This window comes from Podarcis cretensis, assembly GCF_951804945.1.
Source record: "Podarcis cretensis genome assembly, chromosome: 4".
In the NCBI taxonomy this organism is placed as follows: Eukaryota; Metazoa; Chordata; class Lepidosauria; order Squamata; family Lacertidae; genus Podarcis; species Podarcis cretensis.
The window spans coordinates 68856933-68873000 of NC_137173.1; the positions used below are offsets into that span (position 1 = coordinate 68856933).

Sequence of the window (16068 nt, forward strand, 5' to 3'; positions counted from 1 at the left end):
TTTTTTAAGCCACTTGCTAACTCCAGACATCCAAACTACTTTAATATAGTCAGGGCCAAACACAAACACAAATGCATGCTGAAAACCACGGCTTCTTATAAGGAAACACAACGACAATGGGGGGGCGGGCAATCTGCAGAAGAGACCTGCACAAATGAACCACTTGGCTTCCTGTTGTTCTGCTGCAACTTCCCTTCCCCACTCAAACCCATTTGCCTTGTGAAGATAATCTGGGGGCAGGGGAAAGATCAGCTCTTCCCTCATCCCCTTACAAACACTTCCCTGACAGTTTTTTTAAACCAAGGGTTGAAAATCTGGGGCCCAACTGATATTAGACTACAGTTCCCCTAATCCCTGAGCATTGGCCGTGCTGGCTGGGAATGATTGGATTTCATAGAATCGTAGAATTGGAAGGGACCCTGAGGATCATCTAGTCCAACCCCCAGCAATGCAGGAATAAGCAGCTGTCCCGTTCAAGGATCGAACCTGCAACCTTGGGATTATCAGCACCACATCGTAAACAACTGAACTATCCACTTGGAGAACCACAGGTCCCCAGAGATCTCCCAAGGAGGCTGTGAGAAAAAATGGAGACCTACTTGTGACAGAGGACTTTGCATTCTTCTCTCTCTCTCGTTTAGATTTGTTATTGCATTGCATTGTATTATGAAAGATCTTTAAAAAAAAATTGAAAAAAAATCTCCTTAACCCGAAAAGGAAATCTGGTTTCAGATACCTGAAACAACTAGGAGAGAAACCAGCAGGGCAGAATTTTCAAGGCGTATCAATGGTGCTGAGCACCCCAACCAATTTCAAATGGTCCTCTACCCTTGCCCCCACCACACATTACATTAAGTGTTGCCTAAGCAAGTGTGTATTTGGAAATATTTGGCTACTGAGGTAATATGTAGTTTGGAACTGAACAGTGAACAAATCATTCCTCTTCAAGTAGTAAACAGTGACATCATTTCCCCATGTGATGAAGCTTAGTTCTTAGGAATGATGAACCAGATTTAACTGGGAAGTGGGCCTTTTCCAAAATGGCATTTAGATACTTTGAAAGCACTAAGAAGTGTGGGGGGGGGAATGGAATGCATTCCAGATCACCCCATTTTCTGATGCAAAACACAACGATAAGTTGTTTCCTCCATAAAGGTTTGCCTCACCAACCACCAGGTTTATCATGACTTTCATTCAGGTCAAAGCATGCAATATTTTGGCAGAATGGGACATACAGTATTGCTACAGAAATTCATCTTGCTAAAATGTAGCATTTGAAAATACTTGAAATGCAACTGTCCCACTAAGGGCCAACTCTTCCAAGAACCCCCACACCCCTAACTTTTTTACTGCTTCTTTTACATTTCATTTTAGGAAGCTTGTCCTAATTCCTACACAAATGCTCAGGATGCAAAGCAGCTGCAATGCCTGCAGGAAGTGGAAAAAGTCAGGAGAAGAAAGGAGAGTTGTAAAAGGCTGAAAATGGACAAAAGGGGATAGAGAAAGAAAGGGGGGGGAGCAGACACTCAGAACAGAAAAGTAACTGCAGAACAACAGAACTGAGAAAGAACTGTGAGAGAAACCACTACCTGCACAGCTGATACACAGACAGCCATGATTTGGGGCTGAGCTCATTTAACTGAGATGGGGCAATCAGCTTCCCCTTACTCATAGCAGAGTCACATGCATGACACAATCCACCAACCGCTTCTGCCATATGGTACACATTCATTGCAATGTAGTTTGCTCAGAAGTTCTGCACCTCTCACAAAGAATGAATGGGTGACTGCATAGCACTAGAGCTTGTGATTACACACACCTCAAACTGCCCACTCTTTCAAGAATAAATTCACACAACTGAAAATCCAAACAGTGACATTAGTGGAAGACAATATAGTCAAATACACATATTTTTCAAAAATATGGCTAATTATAAAAAATGTGAAGAATTTCATTCAGCCAAAGCATATAGCTGAAGACATACCTCTCTTCCCTGGCTATTCTGCAACATCAGCAGCCAGGAGGCAAAGTTCAACATACTGCGTACATTATTGATCTCGGGACTGAAAAATGAAGTGCTAAAGCAGCATTGATAGATGCCAGAACCAAGAGCCACTGCTTATAAGCTACATCTTGTCAAGACACCAGTGTGACAAGCGCAGAGAGGACATCTCTGATAATTAGTAGGAAGTGTTTACTTTGCCTCATGGGATGTTCTGGCCGCTCAAAGCCCAACTGTAGATAGGTCACATCCAAGCTATTTATCTGGTTCTCATTAGCAAAGAGGGAAATTGGTCATTAACACTTTCTGAAGACTAAGGTGTCTTCCCGTGTGAAGCCATTAATATGTTGTCACTTTTTGAATATTCAGAAAACCACATCCACACACCAGCGTAAGATTTACTTCAAATAATAGCTTGTTGATGCTGCCAAATTGTAAGCGCTCTGGGTGTCATCCAGTTTGTGTCAGCCTAACTTGCACAATGGTCTTCTCCTTTCTTTCTTCCATCTCTGCCCCAAACTGCCCAAAAATCTGCTCTTCAAGGTTGGATGATACGCAGGTGGAGGAGAGAAAGAGCGAGCAGGTGCAATGTTGGCGATCGCCTTTTAGTACAAACACTGGGCAAGGAGAGACTTGCACAATCGGGTTCCACGTCATCTAGATTGCAACGTGCCTCGAGTCCAAGAGCACCATGACAAAAGGTGCCTACAGGGAACAGCTTAGCAAGTAAACCCAAGTCACCCAAGTGAACAAGCCAAGTCACACAACACGGGAGAAGACCCAGAATTCGAGGGCTGCTAGCCAAACTGACCCAAGGGAAAATATTGTTCCTTCTCTAGTACAGCAAACATTTCCACTTAGCATCTCTTTTTCTGATTGGGGCAAATCAATGCTTCAAAAGGGAACCCAATGAGCCAACAGAAGAATCATTCATAAGTGCTAGTCTGGCATGTATGTTTCGTAAATAACATCTGGAAATCAGTGAACTGTCTAAGTTGGCATTTTTTAAAACCCTTCTAAAAACCAAATTCTTGAACCTTCAAGGAGTTAGCTCCTGGACATTTTGCTCTCTGCTTACAAATTATACTTTAGGATTAAGAGCAAGAGACAAAGCTATTAGTCACAGCTCCTTTATGTAACACAAACAACAATTATTTCAGAATGACATTAATATTTTTAGAAGATCTGAAACCTGGAAATTTCCAGTCACTTTCTCAGCATCCTATAGAACCACACCAAACTTCTGGGTCTGGACAGGTGAACTTGTCTACCACACTTTTTGGCTTATATGTTTCTGCTGTGTGTGTGTGTGTCATGCCTACACAACCCAATTTCCAGTTTTCTCCTTCAAAACTGTGATTGATTTATGCTGCTTCTCCAATAATCAAGGAATTTGCTCTGCATGTGCGGTGAATATCCTATATAGACACACATAAGTCTTAAATAGTGGCTTAGATTTAAAACTTTCCTGCTCTGAGTTACCTAATTTTTCGTTTACTTTGGGAAAGGTCTGATATAAACTTCAGTATGAACTTTGTTGTGTTGGCAAAAAGTAGTAAAGTTATCTGGAAATGCAAAAATCCCAGGTTTTTTTCCTTTCTTGATAAGGGAGGCAGAGCTTGCTCAAACGTAGTTAAAAATTATGCAATTAAACTGAAGTTGAGATCAAAATGGGTCAGCTGAGATTCTAATAATCCATGGTACATTTTAAATCAAGATAGCTGTAAAGTACCACTTACCCATCTACCTTGGTCCTATATAGGAAAACACAACAAAAGTCAATTAATGAAATATGCAAATCCTGTTCTCTCATCTGCAAGAATAGGATAAATTTTAAAAATCATTTCAATCAGAATTCCCATTGACCTCTTTCATATGCGGTGAAAATTTTAGTGTTGCGAAAAGAATGTGTATACGGGTTAAATATCAGGTAGTGAGATTCGACATATTGAAAGAAGGATGTTGCATATGATTTGAAGAACTAAAGAGAATATTGCATCCTCAGTGACTTCCCTTTAAGGTAAGAAACTATAAAAGTAAAAAATGGAACTCTGAGATCACTTGGTTCAGCATCTTTTTTTTTTTCAACCTTTAAGGCAGCAAAAGGTCATTATCAAAAACTTGTCATCTTATTGTAAGAGATCTTAAGTAGAAATAAGTTTCATTACTGGGGAAGAATGATCAGCTCTCCAATATTCTAATATGAATAGAACAAAATGTTCCAAAATGGAAAAGTGAAGCAGGTTTATCTAATTTAAAGGGGGGGGGATCACTATAAAGTTGTGGGGTATTGTACTCCAAACAAGTTGCATAAGATTTATAATGGTAAATAATGACTGGAGATGCAATTTCCCATGGCATTTCCCTGCCCTGTCATTCCAAGAGTGTGGTTAGAACTAATTATAACTTATTGCTCAGTCCCAAAACTAATCTCACGTGGTTGTCTAAGCACAATATTTTTCAGAATGTGTTATGCCTCTAACTGATTTGTTCACAGCTGCAAAAATTGTGGTAGCCAAACACTTGAGCCCAAGAATGCCTATAATTAAAAGAATGCATTACTAAAGTATGGAAAACAGCACAATTAACATAATTGAGTAAAAGAATTAAACTGAGGCAGAAGACACAGCATAGGAAGATTTGCTAGGAGGCATCCTTTTGATTTGTTTAAAGCAAAGGTGTAACATTGACATGAATGCATACAATTATTTATCGGTATCTAAGCATGAAAAATAACGAGAACTATACTGCATACAATAATATATTCCTTGCTTCATACTATGCTGACTATTTTTATGCCAAACACACCCACAGGTACTTACATTTGGATTTTTCAACTGTGTTTGTGGTAGATGTACTCAGCTCTCATTTGCAACATTAATATTTGCCGTATCAACTACCAAGTATGCCATATTGATCTCAGGACCATCATGATGGGTTAGGGAGGAAGAATCCTCTTTGCCACTTAAGATAAAAAATCACTTGGGAGCAAAGTTTACCAATTTCACTGGAAACTTTGCTTCTAACTAAGAATTCTGCAGAATGCAGCTATAACTACACTAGGTTGTTTATAATAGTCTAAATGAAGGGTGGGGAACATTTGGCCCTCCAGATGTTGCTGAACTTAAACTCCCCTCAACCCTGACCATTGACCATGCTTTCTCTGGGGCCAATCAACACCTGGAGAGCCAAAGATTCTAAATACATTTCATAATTTGGCAAATCAGGGCGAATGTGCGGGGGCAGGAGAAGATGACTCTTATTTTGACAAACACCTTCAGGAAGTAACCACCGCTCACCTACCTTGTCTTTCTTATCTTGCCTAGCGTAAGGGAAACATGGGATTACAGCCGTAACTCGGGAGGACGACGCAATCTTGCAAGCATTGATCATGATGAGAAGCTCCATCAAATTGTCGTTTATTTCACCACAACCACTCTGGATGATATAGACATCTTCCCCTCTTACACTCTCACCAATCTCTACACTGGAAAGAAAAATGGAGACACAACGATGACATGACTGGGCATGTTAAGTCTATAAAGCAGACAAGTAATACTTAAATTCTCTTCCTAAACAATACATTTTAACTAAGCAGCTTAGATCTCTGCAGATAATGTTCCAGACACAGGCTTACTCCCCAAACCCAAAAAGTGCTTTTCAGGCAAGAGGGGTCCTTAAAGGTAAAGGTAAAGGTACCCCTGCCCGTACGGGCCAGTCTTGACAGACTCTGGGGTTGTGCGCCCATCTCACTTAAGAGGCCAGGGGCCAGCGCTGTCCGGAGACACTTCCGGGTCACGTGGCCAGCGTGACATCGCTGCTCTGGCCAGAGCCAGAGCCAGAGCCGCACACGGAAACGCCGTTTACCTTCCCGCTGGTAAGCGGTCCCTATTTATCTACTTGCACCCGGAGGTGCTTTCGAACTGCTAGGTTGGCAGGCGCTGGGACCGAGCAGCGGGAGCGCACCCCACCGCAGGGATTCGAACCGCCGACCTTTCGATCGGCAAGCCCTAGGCGCTGAGGCTTTAACCCACAGCGCCACCTGCGTCCTTAAGAGGGGTCCTTAAAAACCAACAAGTTGTGACAACGTGATCAGAGGTTTCACGTGTTATGATAGACTTAACCACAGGCTTCGCCTTTATAGGGTGTTGTACTACTTGCATACTGTTAAGTCTCAACTCACTAACTCCTGGGAAGAAGAATTGATTGTTAAGCCATTCTGAGAAGTGTAGCTCTCAGCTTCCCAGCAAACTAGTTTGAAGGTTTCTAGGGAGGAAGCCATGACTATTTAAAGTGGTGCAGTACTACTTTGTATAGTGCAGACGGGGCCTTAAGAGCATAAGATTAGAGGATTAACTATTATTCCCACTGAAATCAGTTGAGCATAAAAGGGCTTAACTTTGGCTCGATTCTGCCTGGAATTTGCATCATTTACCTAGTTACAAAAAATCCACTGTATTCCAAATGTATCAAGGGCAAAACTACTAGTTAACCATTAAGATTCTACCCCATCTCCACCCCCCACCTCCAAGGTTAATCAACATTCTGCTGTGGTGATACAGATAAAATGGCAATCAAGCTAGATCTTCCCCAAGAAGAACATCAATGTTTGTTTTATGCAATTTATCAAATTCAGCCATTTGGAACTTTCGGTTCAAGTTCGAAGGGTGACGGGTGCAAAGTGCCCAAACCACTAGACAGCTGAGGAGATTTTATACACAAAGGCGCACTTTTAAACCTCCTTAATTCACTTTGAATTTGCACCATTTTATAAAATGCACGGCAGGGACCTCAGCACAATTATTAAAACAATTCCCCTCCGCCCAAAATATATTACATTCCGAATGGAATCAAAGCTACGCAAGTCAGTACTTCAGCTATACCCTCCTTATGCCATGGTACCTTTGACTCAAATGAGTATCATTCACCTATGACAGAAATAACACACTTATATTTTGTTTTGTTTGATTCAAAGGCGTGAAGCCCAACAGCTAATGTAAGTTTCACTTGTGGACATGGCCTTGGCCTTTAATTTACAGTATCCAGAAGAGGCCCTCATGCAAGTATTCTAAAACAATTTAGGCACAATTCTCTCTCAGACCCACTCACCACCTAGGCTTATGGGTTCTCTCTTCAGTCCACAGGAGCTCCCCTATTATTTGATTTAGTACGATGGGGAAGGTACAGAGGTGAGCCAATGTACACAGATGGGAAGAGAACAGCTAACTACTACTACTACTGAGCCTAGTTGGATGATCTAAGTGACATTAAGCTAGCTCAGCTTATGTCCACCTGGGTACTTGGTGCACCACCTGTCAAGGTCAGAGGAGTAGGCTTGCTATTGTTCATAAAAATGCCATCTCTCTCCTCAGAAGTCCAATCTGAACTGTGTCTGAGTTCGAGATAGCCTGAGGTGTCATGCTAGAGACAGAAGGGGGAGGCTGATAAGTGATAAGCCTGCTGCACTACAGCTTCCCTAGCTAATTTGGTGGAGGCAGTTTCAGATGTGGAGTTGGGGGGCTTCAATATCAGTGTTAGAAACTGAGATATGAAAGCCAGGAGCTAAATGGCACCTTAAACCTAGGTTAGGGGCGCCACAATGGAATGTCTAGGCGCACTTTTTCATAACAAGAATACAAAGCTGAAAATGAATGAACACCAGTTAAGATATTATGTGCATTTGTCACATGGCCTAGTCCTTCCCTTGGCCACCCCCCTAATATTCTTAAGAGGGTCTCTTCTCCAGTCATCAGAGAGTAGCTGAAAGTGCAGAGGCAGAAAAAGGCCCTCCTTTCCTTTCACTCCACAGTTTTAATCAGAAATCTTAGGCACAGTACTGTACCCAGAGCTCAGAAACTGCTTGCACCAATGAAATTCCCTGTTGCAAAATGCATTTAGAACAATTGGCGTTTCAAACGCTGTTCCAATATCCAATAATTGCCGGACTTCATGGCCCCCATGATAACTAAGGGTCTATCTCAGTACATTGTTGGTACGGTGCATATGGCTGGACATAGCTTGACCTGGTCTTTGCCACAAAATGGATGGGAGGGAGGGGCTCATTGTGAGCCTGCTGTCATGTATGGCTCACTCGCTGGTCCATCCACAAAGGCTTATGGAATCCAGTGGATGTTTTTAGAACCCACCCTATTCTCTTGACTATCATTTATTTTAAACTTTTAGTTTTGTATTTTTAAATTGCGATCATGTGCCCCGGAACCTTTTGGTGACAGGTGGGTAAGAAATTTAACTAATTAACGACAACAACAGCTGCTTCAGCTACTTGCTGCATAATCTGCCCTCAGATTCCCCATCTGGCACAATTGGGACTGAGGCTCCTTTACCATGGGCAGAGTTGAGAGTTCACTACTCGTATAGCCCTAGAGCTCAGGATTCACACAGTGATTGACAAGAGGTTCAAGCAGAGACAAGAAGCAAATGGATCTCATGATGCACTTTTTGGGACTCGCTGCCATGAGAAGTTGAATGTAGCAATGGCCAATGTTTGCTTATGCTTGATAGCCTTGCCTTATGTCCATTAAACTTGCAGTCTTTGTATTTGACCACGCTCCAGACTCGGGCAATAAGCTATGCCTTTTTGCAGTAAGCTAAGCAACTGCTTTGGCCTGAGAGAAGGAAAGGAACAAGAAAGCAGGAACTTTCCAGACTGGGCCTGAATGCAGACCCCTAAAACCTCTGCTGCAGCACCAATCGCCTATTTATGGAGTGTGTCTGGATAGGGAAGGCAGATTCTTTCCTCCTGCTTAATTGGGAAATGTAGCTTTCACATTCTACACCATGTAATCATTTACATGTAATGCTGTACTGCTGTTATACCAATATTTTTCACTGAAATGCTATCCCTACACCCCCTCCCCTCATTTTGGGATGTACATCACGCCATTCAGTTTGTATGCATTGTATTACTGCACCCGAACATAACAGCCCGTATGCAATTATGTGCAATTTTGGCAGCCGAACTTCGGAGGGCGGGATGCGCTGGCAGCCTATTGACTCTGGAACTTGCCCCCTAAGCTGGTCCAACAGAACAAGAGTTTGTTGACCCTCGGGGCAAGGCTTATCAATGTACACAGGCATTTGCCTCAGGGCTTTTCTGGGAGAGGATTACCATATTTTAATACTGAGCCAATTGGTTAATTGTTCACTTCTATTAATGCGTAATGCTGAGCACACACTTGCAAACTCCCAGCGACGGTGTGTTGCAATAAGCACTGAACAAAATAGCATGCCGCGAGGCCTGTTGGGGTATTAATCTGGATGGCCAAATTCATATTTTGCTTCTGTTCAAAAACAAGAAGAATACTTTCCCTTAAACTGCACAAGCAGTATTTGTTTTTCCAACCACAGTTGGTGGCTGCAGCTCTAAATGTTGTTGACAGAAAACACAAAATGCTTCACACACATTTAAAGGGACAGACACACAGCATTTAAATGCTATATTTGGGGGGAGGGGGGAGTTAATGTATGTGAGCCACTGCATGTATTGTCCAGGTCACATGCAACTTCCTGACTTGCGAATATGTGGCAGAAAAACGTGTGTTTGATGACATACAAGGCACTCCAAGGCACAATGTCAACCAGTCCTGCTATCAATCAGCACCTTATCATTCCCTACTAAACAGTCAAGTCTTTGCTCTCAGCCTGCTCAAATATCCGAAGTCAACCTGGTCATAGATCCAGTGCTTGAGTGCTGTGCTTGGATGTGGGAAAACCCCAATCCAAACAGCTGGTCAACTAAGTTAGTATCTCTCAGACTAACTTGAACGCAGGATAGTTGCAAGGCTAAAATGTCACTCTGAGCACACCAGTGGGATTACACCACCACCACCACCCCAAGCAAAAGCAGTCCTTTCAACATCTTCCATTATTATTTAGGTCCCATTCTGATTGAGAAGATATTCAAACTTTTTAAAAAAGCTGCTAAAGAAATATATCTCATTATCAGAAAGGAGAGGAGAGAATAACAGTAACTTAAAAATGCTAAATTGTTTTTGTGGCAAGAAATAGAAAGAGCTGTCAATTGGGAGGTTGTAGACTCTCTTTCCTTGCAGGTTTTAAAGCAGAGGTTGGATGGCGCTCTGTCACAGAAGGCTTTTGTTGAGATTACTGCATTACAGGGGGTCCCTTACAACTCCATGATTTTATGAAAGACTGAATGTGGACTTGCAATGCCAGGAAATCAGACATATTCAAAACAAGAGACATTAATAATGTTTTGTTTTAGTTGACCAACAGCTACACCAAATGCAACTCTGATCCCACTAAGTGCTCTTTTCTGTGAGATATCCTTTGACTATGTGCTTCCTTTGCAACAGAGCAAGGTGCACCAAGCAAAAGGTAAATGGTCCGTCTTGCTCACACAAATTACCATTTTGTCTCACAGCAACAAGCTTAAATGCATAGTTAGTACCTATTCGTGTATGCAGAATGTGCAGCAACGAGCCCGCATGCATGCATTGCTTCTGTTAGCGTTAGTGGCACAGCCAGCCAGGAAACAAGGGACAGCAATAAATAGCAAAACAGATTTGAGCTCTTGAGCAGCAAAAAGCAGTTATACGAATGAAACTTCAAAGTGACTGAAATCACAGCTTTACACAAATTTAAATCAGTGAAACAAATCAATTAAGGAACTTGTACTTTAGCTCAGTTATTTCAACTTTATGCTATTTTTTGTTTTCACAACTATCCCAATAACACCAAGAGCCATCACTATCATTGGTGGTGTGTGTGTGTGTCTAAAGAAACACAAGCAATAATCTTCTTTTGTTTACACACGTGAAGCAGATGTGATTAGAGTGCACACAGTGCTTGTTCTAAGCCCCAGGCCAGATCACGTGCTGGAAAATTAGAGAATGCAGCAGCAACAACAGAGTTGCTGTGGTCCTCTTGAGTCAGTTTAGGACAGCTTAAGGTTAAAATGTTTAGCTTGTATGCTTGAAGTCGATGAGGCTTACTTCCAAGCATGAACTGTTAACGTGAATGTTTGCAGTTTCATAGGATGAACTCCTTAAACTGATGTCACTTCTCCATTCTAATGGAGCATCAGTGAGATACAAAGTTCTTTGTGCCTCTGACTTCTTGTGAGCATGTTTTTTGCTTTCATGCACATGCAGTACAAGAATGGAATACTTATGCCTAAACCAAGACTTGCTTAAATGTGCACTAACTCTAAGGATCCAAGCTAGGTATACAGTATACAGTGGTACCTTGGGTTAAGAACTTAATTCGTTCTGGAGGTCCGTTCTTAACCTGAAACTGTTCATAACCTGAGGTACCACTTTAGCTAATGGGGCCTCCTGCTGCCGCCATGTGATTTCTGTTCTCATCCTGAAGCAAAGTTCTTAACCCAAGGTACTATTTCTGGGTTAGCAGAGTCTGTAACCTGAAGCTTCTGTAACCTGAAGCGTCTGTAACCCAAGGTACCACTGTACTAAGGCATATAGCCCAACCACCACAGCTCTTGCGCAGAGTAGCATCTCGCTTCTAGCTCAAGCATAACTTAGTGTTCAGTTTCACTGAAATAAACTCAGGTGTACTTCTATAAACAGCAGCATGAACAAGCTACAATATTTTGGTTCACCTGGCACATCACTGCTCGCTAACTGGAAATGGCTGTTCAGGTTTAAAGCCTTTTGAATCACCTGCTACCCAAGCCTTTAACTGGAGATGCTAGGGATGGGCCTAGGGACAAAGGATATAGGATGACAGGGAAGAATGCCCTGTTACAAAGAAGACAACCATAGAGTTGCCCATCCCGTAGCCTCCTGTTTTAATTAAAAAGTTGCCAATTTTATTTGTGCAATCAAGAGCAGAAAAGGGAAACTTATAGGAGTTTAGTGGTGCAGCAGTAAAACGGTTAGCATATTTGCAAAGCTAAGCAGGATCCAGTATGGTTTCAATGTGGATGGGGGACTGTGTGTTGAGATTCCTGTATTGCAGGAGGTTGCACTAGAAAGATTATCCAGAAGGTCCCTTCCAACTCTATGATTCTATAGGAGTCTTCATCTATAAAGTGTCCAATTTTAGTCTCTTAAGTTTAGAGACGCCTCTTAGCTACATTTCTTGCCAAGGTATAACCAGCTGTAAACTAAGCCAAACCCCTCACAAAAAAACCCCAAACCTAAACCCTGATTCTGGGAAGCATTCTTGAGTTGGTGTGCATGCAGCAGAAAATCCTTTTTTCTGTTCCTGTGACATTCTACCAGCCACAACTACATGGCAGACTTATCTGAAATGGCAAGAGCTATCTGACAGAAATAATTATATCTACCCTGGCTCTAAAGTGCTGGGGAAATGAGATAGCACTTCAGACAAGAGATCTTGGATGCTCTACAATGGAAGACAATCAAGAAAGGCTGTAGGAGCTGTGATTAACTTTCCCATCTCAAGGAGAAACAGCCACATTCCTATGTCTTATGAGAGGCAACACAGAAGCAGACTGTTCTACCTCAGAGTAGAATTAGGGGAAACAGAGGGATAGGATATGTATGTGTGATCTACGACAGCTCGTAAACAGCTTTGGTCCTTGAATATGAAATGTGTTATTGGACTGATCAGCCAAACCACATTTCATATTTCACATTTCATACCAAAGGTACAAGAAGAAGCACTTTCTTTTATCTGTCTGGAATCTTCATATGTTCAGCTTCGTCAGAAGTTCACATGTTCCAGTGTTATGAGAGGAAGAAAAACTTTTCTCTATCCACTTTCTCCATGCTGTGCAAAATTTTATAAAATTCTATCATGTCACCTCTTTTTGGTTGCTCTTTTCCGACTCTACAATATCCTTTTTGAGGGGAGGTGACCAGAACTGTACACAGCCACACCATAGATTTGCATAATGGCAATATGCTATTGGCAGTTCAGTTTTCAATTGATTTCTTAATGATTTGCTAACACGGAATTTGCCTTTTTCACAGCTGCTGCACACTGGGTCAACATCTTCACTGAGCTATCTATTATGTCTATTATTATTAGGTCTCATTCTTGGTCACTTCAGACCTCATAAGTGCATATGAAATTAAAGTAGCTTTTTTTGGCACCAATGTGTGTCACTTGACACTAGTTTACACCAAATTGCATTTACCATTTTACTGCCTATTCAGTCAGTTTGCACAGATCTCTTGGCGCTCTTCAGTCTCTATTTTAACAATTTAGGGCAGTTATTGTAAGCAAATATGGCCACCTCACTGCTCACCCTTAACTCTAGATTATTTATGATCAGTAGTGCCTTTTTTTTTTATAAATATTTTATTAAATTTTCAAAATACATAATACAAGATCCCTACACCAAAAAACCAAAACAAATACACCAAGAAACCATATAGAAAGAAAGAAATAAAAAATAAAAAAGGATAAAGAGGGGGAAAAAAAGAGAAAAATATAACAAACCATTCAATATAACTTTCCTTACATAACTAACTGGACTTCCTCGCATCTCCTTACCCTGCATTATTTATAATCCGAATGTCAGCAAATTATTACCTTATTTCATACCTTATTTTGTACTTTCCAAATATTATACTTCTAAATTTAAAATAATTTTTACCAATTGCTCATACCTTAAAATTAAACAAAATATTGCCTTAAATTTTGACCGTTTCTTACTTATAACTTAATTTTCTATTTTACAAAGCCTATTCGCTGGAGCTGGTATTTTCTAAATCGTGCAAATACTTAACATTCATACAACTTATAATATTTTTGTAGATAATCCTTAAACTTCTTCCAGTCCTCTTCCATTGTTTCTTCTCCCAAGTCTCGGATTCTGCCAGTCATTTCAGCCAGTTCCATATAGTCTATCAATTGTGTCTGCCACTCTTCCAGTGTGGGCAAGTCTTGTGTCTTCCAGTACTTTGCAATGAGTATTCTTGCTGCTGTTGTCGCATACATAAAAAAGCTTCTGTCCTTCTTTAACACTTTCTGGCCAACAATGCCCAAAAGGAAGGCCTCCGGTTTCTTAACAAAGGTATATTTAAATACCTTTTTTAGTTCATTATAGATCATTTCCCAGAAGGCTTTCACTTTAGGGCATGTCCACCAGAGGTGAAAGAATGTCCCCTCAGCCTCTCTACATTTCCAACATTTATTATCAGACAGGTGATATATTTTTGCAAGCTTGACTGGGGTCATGTACCACCTATATATCATTTTCATAATATTCTCCTTCAAAGCATTACATGCCGTGAATTTTATTCCGGTGGTCCATAACCTTTCCCAGTCCTCAAACATAATGTTATACCCTATATCCTGAGCCCATTTTATCATGGCTGATTTAACAGTCTCATCCTGTGTATTCCATTTAAGCAGCAAGTTATACATTCTCGACAATACCTTAGTCTTTGGTTCCAACAGTTCTGTCTCTAATTTCGACTTCTCCACCTGGAATCCTATCTTTTTGTCCAATTTAAAAACCTCTTGAATTTGGGCATAATGTAACCAATCTTGCACCTTATTCTTTAATTTCTCCAAGCTCTGCAACCTCCATTTGTCTCCAATTTTTTCTATTAATTCCCAATATTTCGGCCAGCCGGCCTCCATATTGAGTCTCTTCCGGGCTATGATCAGTAGTGCCTTTTAAACACTCTTTTGTCCTGTCACGATCAAGGTTGTCAGGAAAAGGGCAGCCTGTAGGCTTTCAAGACATGCTTACAGGCAAACACAGATTATTGCTGAAGTGCAGACTCACAATCAGATCAACAAGTGACGGTACTCTTACTAAGATATGGTAGTTACTCAAAATTTGTTAATAGTACAACCAGGCATGTGGACTTTCAGATTCTGCATTTAGGCACACTTTGAGAGCCAAGAACTGGTGCAATCATTCTAAACTACAGGCTAATAATTCACACATTATGCTTTAAAACATGAATAAGGCATTTCATGTGTAAACTAGAGATGTGAAGGCCCAGAATGCATGCCTCACTCTGGACAAACGTAAATCATTCTCATCACCTCCTCTAGTCCAAGCATTAAGCTATAAAATGTGAAAGCAAAGGAAGAAAAAGAAGACGACATGCAAAGACATATGTAACAGACGCTTCTGAGTAGCTTCACCTGGCTACAAGTGCCTGCTGAATCTACAATTTGGGGGCCCTGAGAAATAAAGGGTGCAGAAAGAAAAGCGGCAAGTGGTTTTTTGTTTTGTTTTTGTTCTTCCTAAAACGGGACAATGAAAGCGTGGCCAGAGCTAAGCATACACTTGAGGCCTCAGATATCTATCTATTATCTAGTTTGTAGGCCTCAGACAAATATATTAAACCCCCCTCTTAGGGCAGAACAATTAATTATCCTGCGACACGGAGGACGCCCTTTTCCCGCGCAGGTTTATGAGCAAACAGGAGAGTGTCCACTTTGCATTGGCGTTTCCATACTTTGCATACGCACACAAAACACGCAACCCGGAGGAAAGCGCGCTTAAGCTTTCAAGGGGTTTCTTTCTCCCGCATCCCCACGCCCCCGCCATGCCCGTCACTTCACCCCTCGCTTTCTCAAGACAGGAAGCTCTTCTCCCGCTCGGGCCCCTCTCTACGCGACCCCCGGTCAGGGCGAACGCAGGAAGGCTCGGAAGGGACCGCCAGGGTCATCTAGCCCAACCCTCTGCAGGAGTCGCTCGCCCAACGTGGGGCGACCCTGGCATTCAGGGCCTGAGGGGGAGGCGCCGGGAATGGCTTGCAATGGAGACGCTGAGCCGCCTAGCCTGCTCGCCTCTCCTCCCCCCGCATCCCCAACCCGCTTTCCACGCCTCACCTGGTCTCCTGGTTGCTGAATTTCTTCGTCACCACTTTCCCCAGATCCAGCCCCAGCCGGTCGGCCACGCGCTGGGACAGATCCTGGTGCGAGCTGCCGCTGAAGAGCACGATGTTGGGCATGGCTGGGCGCGCAGGGGCCGCGGCAAGGGTAGCGGTGGCGGAGGAAAAAAGGAGGAGGAGGGGAAACGGCGAGGAGACGAAGAAAGAGAGAGAAGGGGCGCGCGCGGCCAGCGGGTCAAATAGCCGCGGCCACGCCCCCTCAGCGCCGCGGCCACGCCCCCCACCGGCGCGCTC

The 16068-nt window shown here is 42.2% G+C and overlaps 1 protein-coding gene across 2 annotated transcripts in view; it reads right to left on the reverse strand.

Moving 5' to 3' along the window:
- PRPS2 (phosphoribosyl pyrophosphate synthetase 2) overlaps positions 1–16012 on the reverse strand; it is a 34512-nt gene extending 18500 nt beyond the window's left edge. The window contains exons 1-3 of one of the 2 annotated variants that reach the window (XM_079973003.1): positions 15773–16012; positions 5306–5489; positions 3742–3756 (exon numbers count right to left, since the gene is read on the reverse strand). In XM_079973003.1, coding sequence (XP_079829129.1) covers positions 3742–3756; positions 5306–5489; positions 15773–15894 — 321 coding nt within the window. In that variant the 5' untranslated portion in view covers positions 15895–16012. The remainder of the gene's footprint in view (positions 1–3741; positions 3757–5305; positions 5490–15772) is intronic. The other variant, XM_079973004.1, reaches the window with a different exon arrangement.
- Positions 16013–16068: the final 56 nt, after the last annotated feature.